The sequence below is a fragment of the Hoplias malabaricus genome, chromosome 1 (genome assembly GCF_029633855.1).
Source record: "Hoplias malabaricus isolate fHopMal1 chromosome 1, fHopMal1.hap1, whole genome shotgun sequence".
Classification (NCBI taxonomy): domain Eukaryota; kingdom Metazoa; phylum Chordata; class Actinopteri; order Characiformes; family Erythrinidae; genus Hoplias; species Hoplias malabaricus.
Window position 1 is genome coordinate 3163966 of NC_089800.1, and position 12481 is coordinate 3176446.

The following is a 12481-nucleotide window of genomic DNA, read 5'->3' on the forward strand; positions in this document are numbered from 1 at the left end:
TAACGCTACATCAGTCGCAAAACATGTCTCAACTGAAGGAAACTGGTGTGAGATTTGTTTGAGGTTTTGCTTTAATATGAGAGAGAGAGAGAGAGAGAGAGAGAGAGAGAGAGACAGGAGGAAGAAAAAGGGAGAGAGCCAGGCAAAGAGAGACAGAGAGAGATGGTGATAGAACCAGAGAGGAGATGGCCAGAGGAGGTAGAGACAGAACGAGAAAGAGAGGAGGAAGTGTGAGTGAGTGAGTGAGAGAGCGAGTGAGATACAGAAGAAAAGGAGAGACAGAGGAGGAAGTTTGAGAGAGAGAGAGAGAGATGGTGATAGAACCAGAGAGGAGATGGCCAGAGGCGGTAGAGACAGAAAAAGAAAGAGAAAGACAGAAACAGAGGAAGAAGTGTGAGTGAGAGAGAGAGAGCGAATGAGATACAGGAGAAAAGTAGAGACAGAGAAGGAAGTCTGAGAGAGAGAGAGAGAGAGAGAGAGAGAGAGAGAGGGAGGTGTATGTAGAGGATGTCTGACATGTAGAAGGTGAGGTTGTCCAGCTGGTTGTTCATGTTGATGGGGAACATTTCTCCGAGGTGGAAGAGTTTCTCCAGAGCCTCGTAGATGAAGATGATGCAGATGAGGGCAGCGAAGGCCTCCTCTGTGAAGCGCGTGATGTAGCAGACGAGTGAGCTGGCGTCCGTGGCGACCAGCAGGATACACAGGAACGCCGTCCACAGCCCGATACTGGTGCGCAGCGGCAGGTACGACAGACCATAGTCTCTGCACAGGAAAAAAGGACAACACTCGGTCAGCCTGGATTCACACACCTCACGTACATCACCAGAGCCCACGTGTGCCATCAAATCCTCACTGCAAATGTTCCCATATCTAATTTAAAGCCTTCCCTAAAGGGCTGCCACTGTTTCTGCAACAAAGAGGGAACACACTCCCTTTAAAGCTGGGTGTTGACAAACTGCAGCGGAGAAGCGATTGATTGATTGATTTAAATAATTAATAAATTATGAGAGAAACATTTAGATGTGATTTTAGTTCGAGAGTAATGGATCATTTGTGTTTACTCACACGTTAAAGTGAACCTCCTATCAGAGAGTGTGTGTGTGTGTGTATATAAGCCTACTGCCGAGGTCAAAGTTTGTTTAGTGTGTATAAGCAGAGCTGAGAGATGGCTGTAAGGTGTGTGTGCGCGCTGCTGTTGCTGCTGTGTGTTGATGCTCAGGAGACGACAGCGCCCCCCACCGATCTGGCAGTGATACACAGAGAACTGCAGCAGCTCAGGAACATCACTCTAGGTAACGTCTAACAAAACTGAACTGTGTCTAACAAAACTGAGCTGTGTGTAATATGGTGTTGCTGTGAGCAGTGTGTGTGTGTGTGTGTGTGTATGGTGTTGCTGTGTGTAGCCTGAGTGTATAGCATGACTGTGTGTGTGTGTGTGGTGTTGCTGTGAGCAGTGTGACAGTGTGCGTGTGGTGTTGCTGTGTGTAGCATGATGGGGTGTGTGTGGTGTTGCTGTGTGTAGCCTGAGTGTATAGCATGACTGTGTGTGTGTGTATAGCATGACGGTGTGTGTGTGTGTGTGTGTGTGTGTTTGTGTGGTGTTGCTGTGAGCAGTGTGACAGTGTGCGTGTGGTGTTGCTGTGTGTAGCATGATGGGGTGTGTGTGGTGTTGCTCTGTGTAGCCTGAGTGTGTAGCATGACTGTGTGTGTGTGTGTGTGTTGTGTTGCTGTGTGTAGCGTGTCAGTGCATGTGTTTGTAGTGTGACGATGTGTGTGTGTGTGGTGTGTTGCTGTGTGTAGCGTGACAGTGCATGTGTTTGTAGTGTGACGATGTGTGTGTGTGTGTGTGTGGTGTGTTGCTGTGTGTAGCGTGACAGTGTATGTGTTTGTAGTGTGACGATGTGTGTGTGTGTGTGTGTCTGTGTGTGTGGGTGTGGTGTTGCTGTGTGCAGTTTCAGGATATGTAGTTCTTTGCTGGGAAATGCTGGAAGTTCCAATGAAATGTACTGTGTGTGTCTGTGTGTGTGTGTGTGTGTGTGTGTGTGTTCAGTGCAGGCTGTAGAGCTGAAACTCCTGAAGCACAGACTGGACTCTGCAGAACACCATCTGAAAGCTCACATAGGTCAGCGTCACTCTATATACGCCTCTGACTACAGCAAAGTATTGGATGCAGTCTAATAAACTGTGTGTGTGTGTGTGTGTGTGTGTGTTTAGAATCCCCAAAAGTGGCGTTTGCTGCTTCTCTGGGCAGCAATGGAGTGGTCTTCACCAAAAACTCAATAAAAAAACTCATCTTTAACGACATCATAACCAACGTGGGTGATGCTTACAACCCAGAGACAGGTAACACACACACACACACACACACACACACACACACACGTGACGGTGTGGATGACCAGTTCTGGATCACATAGGCCACTTAAACTCATCCCAAAAATGTTGGATGGTGCTCCACAGCCGAGAGCTTTTCAATTCGAGAAATTCCTGGACATGTTCACCCATGTTTTTGTTATTGTTGTTCTCCTCTAGGAGTGTTTAAGGCGCCCGTGCGAGGTGTGTATTACGTGCGCTACACTGCCACAGCATCCACCGACAGCCTGATGAGCGCGGTTCTGTATAAGAACCGTGAGGTTATGCTGACCGTCCACGAGCCGCCCACGGGGCCAGGCAGCGACACAGCGTCCAACGGCGCCGCCCTGCTGTTAGAGGCTGGAGACGAGCTGTATATGCAGCTGTGGCCCAACTCGCACGTGTGGGACAACGCCAGCCACCACAGCACCTTCAGCGGCTTCCTGATCTACACGCTGTGACCCGCACCTCACCGCTAGGGACTGTGGGAAGTGGAGTCCTGCTCTAAAGTCACTGCTGAACAAAATGGGTCCGAACCAGATGCATTTGGTAAAATAGACTGTTCTTCTGATTCTCAAGGTCACTGTTGATATCTTGAGGCCAGAAACCTTCACAAAAACACCCCCATATCCACACACACACACACACACACACACACAAAAGCAAGCTCTGTCCTGTGGGGAGCTGAGGTTTTATCACTGTCTGACTGCAGTTTGAGGAGCTGTTGCTGGTTTAACAGCAGTCTAACTTTCAGTGTGATGTCATTTTAGTGTTAGCATTATGGATGTAGCAAGTAGCAATATACATTAGTGAGCTCCTTAATGTGCTGGTAATTCAGAGCTGTGTTAGCTTGTAGCACATAGCATAGTTTAAATGGAACTCCCCAATGAGCTTGTAATTCAGAGCGTTCAGTGGTGTTCAGACCACAAATAAACACAGAATAGAAGCAGATCTGGTTTAGAAGCGTGTTGTTTCTTACAAGGTTCCACTACAGATATGTTTGTTTGTTCACTGTGTGTAAATAAGTAATCTATTATGAAGCCCGTTCAGAGTCTGTGAAATGTTTACATGTTATCTCCACCAGGTGGAGCTGCAGCACTGCTGGGATAAACTGAACCTCACAACTGCTTTAACTCAGCTCAAGTCACGAAGTACTTTTCTCATGAGGAAACTATTACAGCCACCTCTAATAGAGCTGCTCTATCCCCGCAGACAGTTATTAGCCCCGCTTCATTGTTCAGAATCATCCAGGGCTGCACCAGGCCAATATTACAAATGTGTGGTAATAAAGTGCAATGATTTTAGGTCTTTTGTCCCCCTCGTCCCTCCGTGTGTTGTGGATGCTTCTGATTGGTCACAGTTGATGAGGTGTGTGTTACCAAGCACCCACTCAATCACTTAAAGGGGACATAACCCTCACTCCTCGGTGAAACACAACTCTGGGTCTTGATGAAACATCTGTGAAATGCTTTAGTCAAAAACCCACAAAGATCAAAACAACGCAGTCACGCAGATGATGAACATGATTATCTTGTACCTGCAGAACCTGAAGAGAATCTTCTCAAAGACCAGGACCGGGCCAGTGCTGCCCAGGATGGTGAGTGGCTGACCAGCGAAGACAGAATAAGCCACTCCAGTTAGAGATGCTCCAAACAGAGACTCTATGGCACTCTAACGAAGAGAGAGAGAGAGAGAGAGAGAGAGAGGGAGCGAGCAAGAGAGAGAGAGAGAGAGAGAGAGAGAGAGGGAGCGAGCAAGAGAGAGCGAGAGAGAGAGAGAGAGGGAGCGAGCAATAGAGAGAGAGAGAAAGAGAGCGAGCAAGAGAGAGAGAGAGAGAAAGAGAGAGAGAGAGAGAGAAAGAGGGAGCGAGCAAGAGAGAGAGAGAGAAAGAGGGAGCGAGCAAGAGAGAGAGAAAGAGGGAGCGAGCAAGAGAGAGAAAGAGAGAGAGAGGGAGTGAGCAAGAGAGAGAGAGGGAGTGAGCAAGAGAGAGAGAAAGAGAGAGAGAGAGAGGGAGTGAGCAAGAGAGAGAGAAAGAGAGAGAGTGAGCAAGAGAGAGAGCGAGCGAGCAAGAGAGAGAGAGTGTAAGAGAGAGAGAATTATAATTTAAAAATAATTTCAACTGTTAAACCATTAAAAATAAATTCAACCACTGCTCCGGGCGTGTGTGCTCACTGCCCCCTAGTGTTCACTTGTGTGTGTAAAGGTGTGTTTCACTGCACGGATTGGGTTAAATGCGGAGAACAAATTCCTCTGTGTGCAAGCACAGTGGCCAATACAGTGATACTAATTCTAAAATAATTATATAAATAAACAAATCAGGCCTGTAGACAACACTTGATTTTTTTTTTTATATCAATGAAATGTACAATCTATCAGAACATTTTAATGAATATTGTTAAGCTCTTCTCATATCAGCAAGAGAAGGAGGGAGAGAGAGAGAGAGAGAGAGAGAGAGAGAGAGAGAGAGAGAGAGAGAGAGAGAGAGAGATCCTCACAATGTTGTTTTTGGTGATGTCCCCCAGCAGCCCTCCGAAGGTGATGACAGGGGACATGCAGGCACAGTACAAGAAGAGAATCGACGCCAAACACTGCAGACTCACTGCATCTCTCACATCACTCCAATAAAATGGAGCCTTGCGTCGAATATCCAACACCAAACCCCCGAACAACCTGGGGAGAGAGAGAGAGAGAGAGAGAGAGAGAAAGAAAGAAACAATTATGATCATTTTCTCAGACAAATCGTCATTATTAATTGCAAATATTATCATCATTGCTACTATTATTGACAGGTAAGTGTGTTAATTATAGGCCCCCATCAACTCCACCTTAAAACCTCTTTCTAACACTGCTGTGTCTGGAGGGACATTTATAATTCACATCAAGCTGAGGCGGCTGCTTTATTCTCACACACACAAACTCACACTCTCTCACCCCACTCAGGTCCATTAAAGCTTGCTTCAGATAATGCTGCTTTAATGAGGCACCAGCTCTGAGCCTCTCTCTCTCTCTCTCTTTCTCTCTCTTTCTCCTCATCAAAACAGACTTACAGCAAATGCCGTGCTAACTCTAATGAGGGTTAATCCGTATGTGATCATCTGAATGTGTGTGCTCTAACCGCCCGGTTCGCCGTAGTTCAGGTCCTGTGTGATGTCCCTCCTCTTTTACACTCTCTGACTGAGGCGTGGAGCCATTGGGAACTGGAGGCAACTTCCTCTTCTCCTAAATACACAGAGACACACACATATTTTACATTTTATATTTTAATAAGTGCAAACATAAAACAACCACAGACACTTCTTCAAACTCCAAAGCCCTGACCCTGACCTGAGAGGGGACGTTTTTGGGGGGCTCGATGCGGATGGTGGGGTCCCACTCTCCCGGGGGCAGGACAGTCACCTGATCCAAAAACTCATCAATCCCAGACAGCAGGTCGTTACGGTCCTTTGCTTTATATGCAACGTCGTGAAAAATCTAACACAACAACAACAACAAAAACAACAGGAGAGACAAGATCATCAGAAAATCAGAAGTATCAGAATCAGCCTAAACTACTGATTAAATCAGTAATCAACCCAGTACAACTGGCCTTGACCGAACAGTCAAACCACACACAGCCATGCCCCGCCCCCTCATCTGAATCTGTCCAATCACAGCACTGGACCCTTGTTTATGTGAGAGCACAAAGATGAAGTTAAACTCAGCAAAATAGACACAAGGAGCTCCTAGAAATGCTCGGAGCTTGGCTCCACGCTTCTCACTGCTGTGCACTCGGGGTCGGGGTGAACAGCGAGCGGCTCATTATCATTTAAAGGAACAGGCGCTGAAAGCAGCCATTCTGAACAGGGCTGTTTAGACGGGAGGTTTCCCTTTATGACTCCAGGACTGTGTTCCCTTGTGGAGGAAGGAAAGTATAAGACTCCTTTAATAGAGAGAAGGAAAGAAATATAACTATCAAATCTAACTTTACATTTCTAAATAATCTTGTTAAAAGCTTCAGTGGTTTTCCTGTTTTGTGCTTGGTCTATTTTTCTAACGGGTTTCTAACGGCTGTGGGCTTAATGAAATATACCTCATCTGTCATGAGCGTGGCGATAGAGCGTCCGATCTCGTGATACTGAGATCCCTTCCCAAAAGGACCGAGCAGGAGAAACAGAAACCTGAAACACAACCAGAAAACACAATAAAAACGAGACATTCACATACACCAGGCACAGGGGAAAAGACAACACACACTGACCCAGGGGATCTGGAGTCCCACAGGGTCTGTTTAAATCTGTGTGTGTTTGTGTGTGCGGTGTTTTTAAAGAGACTCCCTCAGTGGGTGTTTATTTGTTTTCTACGGATCTGTAACTGTTCTGGATGTCTTAGTGAAAGACCCCTGCTGCAGAACACCAAGGTTTATTTTCCGTAACTGCAGCTGAAACCGAAGATCAATATTGTTGTGTTACACCAAGAGAGGGTCTCAATCACTGGGTCACGGACCAGCACAGATATGGATCATCTGATACCGACCCAAGAGGCTGCGCTTTGAGGGGGGGATAAAGAGGGAGTTGCTGAGATCCACTTTTTTTATAAAATTATTTCTATTATAATAGTACACACGTTTTATACTTGAGTATGTATAAAGCAGTGTTAAGTGTTTACACACTGACTTTGTGGGGACTTCTATTAAATTACATGGTGAAGACATGTTTTAAGGATGTGATTTTAGAGTTAGAGCTCATCTTAGGCACAGACTAGTAGTAATTATAAGGTCAGGTTAAAGGAACAGAAGTCTATGCAATGCCCCAAAACGTATGGAAACAAATGTGTGAGTGTTGATGTTTGTTTAGATTACCTGGTGGGGACTGGTACTTCGGTCAGGCCGGTGAGGAGGACAGCGGGGCAGAGTCTGACAAAGGCGATGATTGGACAATCAAGGAAGTCCACTTCTCCCACCAAAACGTTAGAGGCTTCTGCTCCGGGTGGGATCTTTTTCATAAAGTTCATGTCCACCTGAGGGTCGAAGGTCAACATGTCAGGCTGAATCGGGGGTAGGTTTTGGCCACTGATCGATAATTATGACAATTAAGCAAACCGAAGTATCACATCCTGAACGTTTATTCTGCTGCGCTACTCCTCTTGTTGAAAGGGCTACATGGCTAACAACAACAACAACAACAATCACTACAACAACAACAACAAAACTGCTATTACAAAAAAAAAACAATTACAACTAATAAAATAAAACAACTGAGGGATTGTAGGTTCCTTTCTCTCAAGTGGCAAAAAAATATATAAATATATATATATACACACAAACAAACACACACACATTAATTTTTATATTTAAACACATTTATATCCAGCTGAAGGCAGCTGAGTAATGAGTTCCCCTCTGTTCTGGGACGGACCCGTGTTAGTGTGAGTCATGTGGAGTCACAGCTTGTGAAGGTATGCTGAAGCATGTACTGAATCCAGGTCCTGACACGGATACTGGTGAATTTCAGAACAATACCCAGCCTTTTGCATTGTCATTAATATTGACACTGATAGGATTTCAATAGAGCCACAGTGAATATTTCAACACCGGGAAATTCCATCAAGAGTTCAACGTTTCCTTCTGCAGTGAGCTGCCACAGTGGAAGAAAACCTCATGTTGATTTGTTTGCGCAATCATGTAGGAGCAAATCCAAACCCTCCGTCACCCACTATGAGACAGAACTGCTGCTTTTTAATGGCAGCGTAAACAGATGCCTTGAGACTAATACAGACACAAACAGTGAAACTGAGGATAAAGCTCTGAAGAACAACAAGGCCTCTACACCTTATTTAAAGGAAACATTATGGACACATTACATGAGGATCTGGAGCCCACCAACCCACACACTGTGACACAAGACCACCCAGTCAGTTTCCCGTGTGCTAAGTCAGAAAACATGGGCTAAAACCAGCCGTTCTAATTCTGCTCCTCTTCTGACGTCAAGTGCAGAGACTTTAGAATTGCCCCGCCCCCCTCATTCGAGTCTGTCCAATCACAGAGCTGGATCTAAATTTGTGAGAGCGCGAACATGAGGTTGGACATAACGAGTGCAGAGAACTGAGCAAAAACGGCTAATAACAAATGCTTTTTCTCCTCACTGCTGTGCGCTCGGGGGCGGGGTGAACAGCGAGAGGCTCCTTATCATTTAGAGGAACAGGCGCTGAAAGCGGGCGTTCTGAACAGGGCTGTTTACACAGGGGGAGAACACTGCTGTGGGGCTTGTGGGGTTTCATTATAGCCCAGAACTGTGTGCCACTGTGGAGAGAAGGTAGAATACGCCTCCTTTAACACTTCCCTTATTCACTAAATCTATGTGCTTTAACAATTCTGGTTAAACACCAGAGAAATGCATGTTATTAATTTTTCAGTCGCACTGTATTCTGTTGTGGTCGGTTTCTACAGATTCCAGAGAGAGGATGTGCTGATGGCTGGGTAAAAACGGATAATGTTACCGACTTCTACAGGTTTACACCAGGACTCTAAAGTGTTACAAACTGTGTGATGTGTGTGTGTTAAGCTCAAATCAGCTCCAACTGTGTCTCTGTTCTTTATTCTCTGTTCACAGGGGTCTATTCGGCTGGTGATAATCTAATTAAAGCCAGCTTTCAGAGCTTTACTCTCACATTCCCCCAGTTTCTGCCAAAACTAAAGTGTGATTAAGCCACTCGCTGCAGAACACAGACACTAAACACCTTCTCAATTTATCCAACAATATTCATAATGCTTGTCTTTTTGAAATTGTTGTAGGAATATAGTAAGATTCTCAGGCTAATTCTAGACAACTCAACACACACATTCACTCACACAGACACTTCTGAGTCGCCAATCCACCTTTCAAAGTGTTAAACCATGGGAGGAAACCGGAGCACCCAGAGAAAACCCACGCGGACAAGGGGAGAACACACCAAGCTCCTCACAGACAGTCACCCGGAGGAAACCCACGCGGACACAGGGAGAACACACCACACTCCTCACAGAAAGTCACCCGGAGGAAACCCACGCAGACACAGGGAGAACACGCCACACTCCTCAAAAACAGTCACCCGGAGGAAACCCACACGGACACGGGGAGAACACACCACACTCCTCACAGACAGTCACCAGGAGGAAACCCACACAGAAAAAGGGAGAACACACCACACACCTCACAGTCAGTCACGCAGAGCAGCAACCTTTTGCGCCACAGTGCCACAACCAATTAAAACATGCATTTCCAAAACAGTAACATTATAAAAGATGGAAGTTCATGTAAAAAAACGTATTAAATTAAGAATGATTTCATTTAATAACTAAATTTTTAAGGTGTTTCAAGACTAAAAATGAAAACACCACACTCTTTCTCACTCACTGGATTATCTTGTTTGTGTGGTTTTATAGTTTTGAATTCTACATATGTTGAGAACAGTCAAAACACAATGAAAACCCCCTATAAATCATCTATAAAAAGGTGTCTCCAGACACATTTTACAGAGATATGACACGCACAACTAGTAAAGAAATAGGACACTAAAGAAGAACCTCCATAACCATGCGATCCAGGACCACGGGAATGGGGGAAACGGGGGAGGTTCGTAATCAGAGAGGACCATTCGATCCCTCAGCGCACCTCGCTCCAGCGGAGGTAAAGAGAAGTTATATTACCTCTAAATCTAACACTCAGGGGAGGATTCAAGTGAAACTTTAAAACATGGGTCATCACAAAACAACACTAACAGGGTGTAGAGAGCCCTCCAGGATCATCTTCAGAGAATCACCTCCGTCCACACCTCCCAGAACATGAGATAAAACACACAGTGAACCTCTTTCCATACATTCTTTGTTTTTTGAATCAACATTACACCAACCGTCTCTCTCAGGTAAATACCTACAGATGCCGTTTCACGAGCCAGAGCTAGTGGACATTAAGTGATCTGGCTAACTGAGTAACCCCTGCACATGCCACATGATTTCTCCACATGCTCCTGTGAGACAAGTCAGAAATAATTTATATAAAAATTAAATAGTACATATAAACATGTAATATCACATAACAAAACAGCTTCTCACTGAAGATCAAAGGACATCAACCACAGACATTAACGAATCACAGACACAGCACAACAATCAGTCGATCCGTGCTACACACCACCACGGTACACACACACACACACACACACGCCGAGCAGTGACATCATAGAGGACGAGGGGGCGGGACTTACGGAGCGTCTCAAGGAGCCGCAGTGACAGCGGAAAGAGGCGTGGCAGTCCTGTTACCACGGCGACCGCAAAACGAGGAACAGAGCGACAGTCAAAGTGTGGGTCAGGGCACATCTCGATCTGGATCTAGATCATCTCTACAACTTGGATCTGGATACACTTCTTTTTACACCTAGATCTGGATCTAGATCATCTCACTACAACCTGGGTCTGGAGTTAGATCATCTCTCCACAGCATCACTATATAATTCACTTCTCTGCACTAGAGTTAGTGTTAGCATTAGCATGTAGCATTGTTCATATTTAACTCCTTGTAAAGCATGTGATTGAGATGATCAACTTACATTTTTGAAAAAAAAAATAGATGTCAGTCTAATGACTTGGAGCTTGTAAACCATTAAGTGTTCAGTAGCAATGAGTGTGTGTGTGTGTGTGTGTGTGTTATACCCTGCTGAAGTCAACGGTGCTGTTCTCTCGGCTCCCAGAACCCCCACCTCCCACAGTTCCACTGATCCGACTCTCACTTGGTTTACTGTTCTCCAGGCTCCCCGGGGCCGACTGGGGTGAGGCCAATAAACCTATGGGGAATGGAGTCAAGGAGGTGGAGGTGGGATTGTGGGGTTGAAGGGGAGAGAGAGAGAGAGAGAGAGAGAGAGAGAGAGAGTTAGAAAGCAGCTTAAATCACACACGTGCACAGATGTTTATAAACCACTCCTCAATCAGAGAGAGAGAAGAGCCTGCTCTAGGACGAATGGAGACATCTGCCTGGGGGAAGAGCACAAGTTTAACTAAGGGGCCTGGCATCAGTCAGTCTGCGGTAGGCTGGTAAAGACAGAGACAGACAGAAACAGACAGACAGACTAGCATGACACTGGTGTGTGTGTCTTAAAGTTTCTAATTATGATATTTACATTTTTGCTTTATCACACGTCACATGCTGTGATGAACACACACACACACACACACACACACACACACACACTCAGAACAATAGAGTCAGAACTGCTGGTGCAAACACAGTGTAGCAAAACACAACACTATTTACAATGACATCACACGTTACTGCAAACAGAGAGAGAGAGAGAGAGAGAGAGAGAGAGAGAGAGAATAATGTAAATCCCTCTCCATCACCCATCCCTTTTGATGTCCGTTCTCCTACCCCAGTTAATTTCTAATGCATTTTAAAAGCTTCATGTTCACATCACACACAGGTCACTCTCTCCTCTGTCCACACTTCAAGAAGGAAACCAAACCCCATATATTACAAATTAAAATGTTAAATAAAGTGCTCCTTCAGCTGGAGGAGAGATCGTTGCCGTCCAGAAATACATTATATATTGTCCATGCTTCTGTCGGTCTAGTCATCACTGCATTTTCATACAGTGTAAAACTGCAGAGGGCGCTTTCAGTTTAATTTTAAAATTAGGTAAAAAAATGAAGATGCCTGGCATTGTTTTAACAGTGACAATAGGTTCTGTGAGTGCATACACACATCACCAATCCAAAAAAAAGACAATACATTTTTAGGAACGTACTTCATTGGAAATTTCCAGAGTCCTTTAATGTCTGTTTAAAAATGAAGGACCCAACACTGTAAATGGAACTGTAATACACGAGGGGTTAAAATGTTGAATATGAGCCCTTTAATATCAAAACACTTTTTTGTCACCTGCTGTGGATCAAGATAACATCTTTTCAAAACATTGGGAGGCACAACATTAACAGTTTCTCTTTCCAGCACACACACACACACACACACACACACACACTTCCTCGTCAGGTTTGGATAGGGTTAGGTAAAGTGAGCAGAGGTTTAGAGACCCACAAGTTAAACAAAAGAAGCACAGAGGTAAATGAGAGAGAAAAGTATCTTTAAAGGAGCAATAAGTGATTTATAATCAGCCAAAGATT

The 12481-nt window shown here is 45.0% G+C and overlaps 2 protein-coding genes across 4 annotated transcripts in view; one reads left to right on the forward strand and one right to left on the reverse strand.

Annotated features, from left to right (window-relative positions):
• Positions 1 to 12481, reverse strand: part of slc4a7 (solute carrier family 4 member 7) — a 43393-nt gene that overhangs the window by 9485 nt on the left and 21427 nt on the right. For all 3 annotated transcript variants that reach the window (XM_066643846.1, XM_066643854.1, XM_066643836.1), the window contains 8 exons: positions 11018 to 11148; positions 7190 to 7347; positions 6422 to 6509; positions 5677 to 5823; positions 5468 to 5571; positions 4848 to 5022; positions 3890 to 4023; positions 517 to 762 (listed from right to left, as the gene is read on the reverse strand). In XM_066643846.1, the coding sequence (XP_066499943.1) occupies positions 517 to 762; positions 3890 to 4023; positions 4848 to 5022; positions 5468 to 5571; positions 5677 to 5823; positions 6422 to 6509; positions 7190 to 7347; positions 11018 to 11148 (1183 nt within the window). The remainder of the gene's footprint in view (positions 1 to 516; positions 763 to 3889; positions 4024 to 4847; positions 5023 to 5467; positions 5572 to 5676; positions 5824 to 6421; positions 6510 to 7189; positions 7348 to 11017; positions 11149 to 12481) is intronic.
• On the forward strand, positions 1151 to 3640 carry LOC136665961 (complement C1q-like protein 2). The gene is made up of 4 exons (XM_066643867.1): positions 1151 to 1292; positions 2051 to 2122; positions 2215 to 2343; positions 2533 to 3640. The coding sequence occupies exons 1-4, from the start codon at positions 1166 to 1168 to the stop codon at positions 2811 to 2813; spliced, it is 609 nt and encodes a 202-aa protein (XP_066499964.1). The 5' UTR covers positions 1151 to 1165; the 3' UTR covers positions 2814 to 3640.

Bases quoted from the DNA above. Each gene is read 5' to 3' on its own strand.
- LOC136665961 (XM_066643867.1), top strand. From the start codon at position 1,166: ATGGCTGTAAGGTGTGTGTGCGCGCTGCTGTTGCTGCTGTGTGTTGAT. The intron at 1,293-2,050 runs GTAACGTCTAAC...GTGTGTGTTCAG, and splicing joins GCTCAGGAACATCACTCTAG to TGCAGGCTGTAGAGCTGAAA. The intron at 2,344-2,532 runs GTAACACACACA...GTTCTCCTCTAG, and splicing joins TGCTTACAACCCAGAGACAG to GAGTGTTTAAGGCGCCCGTG.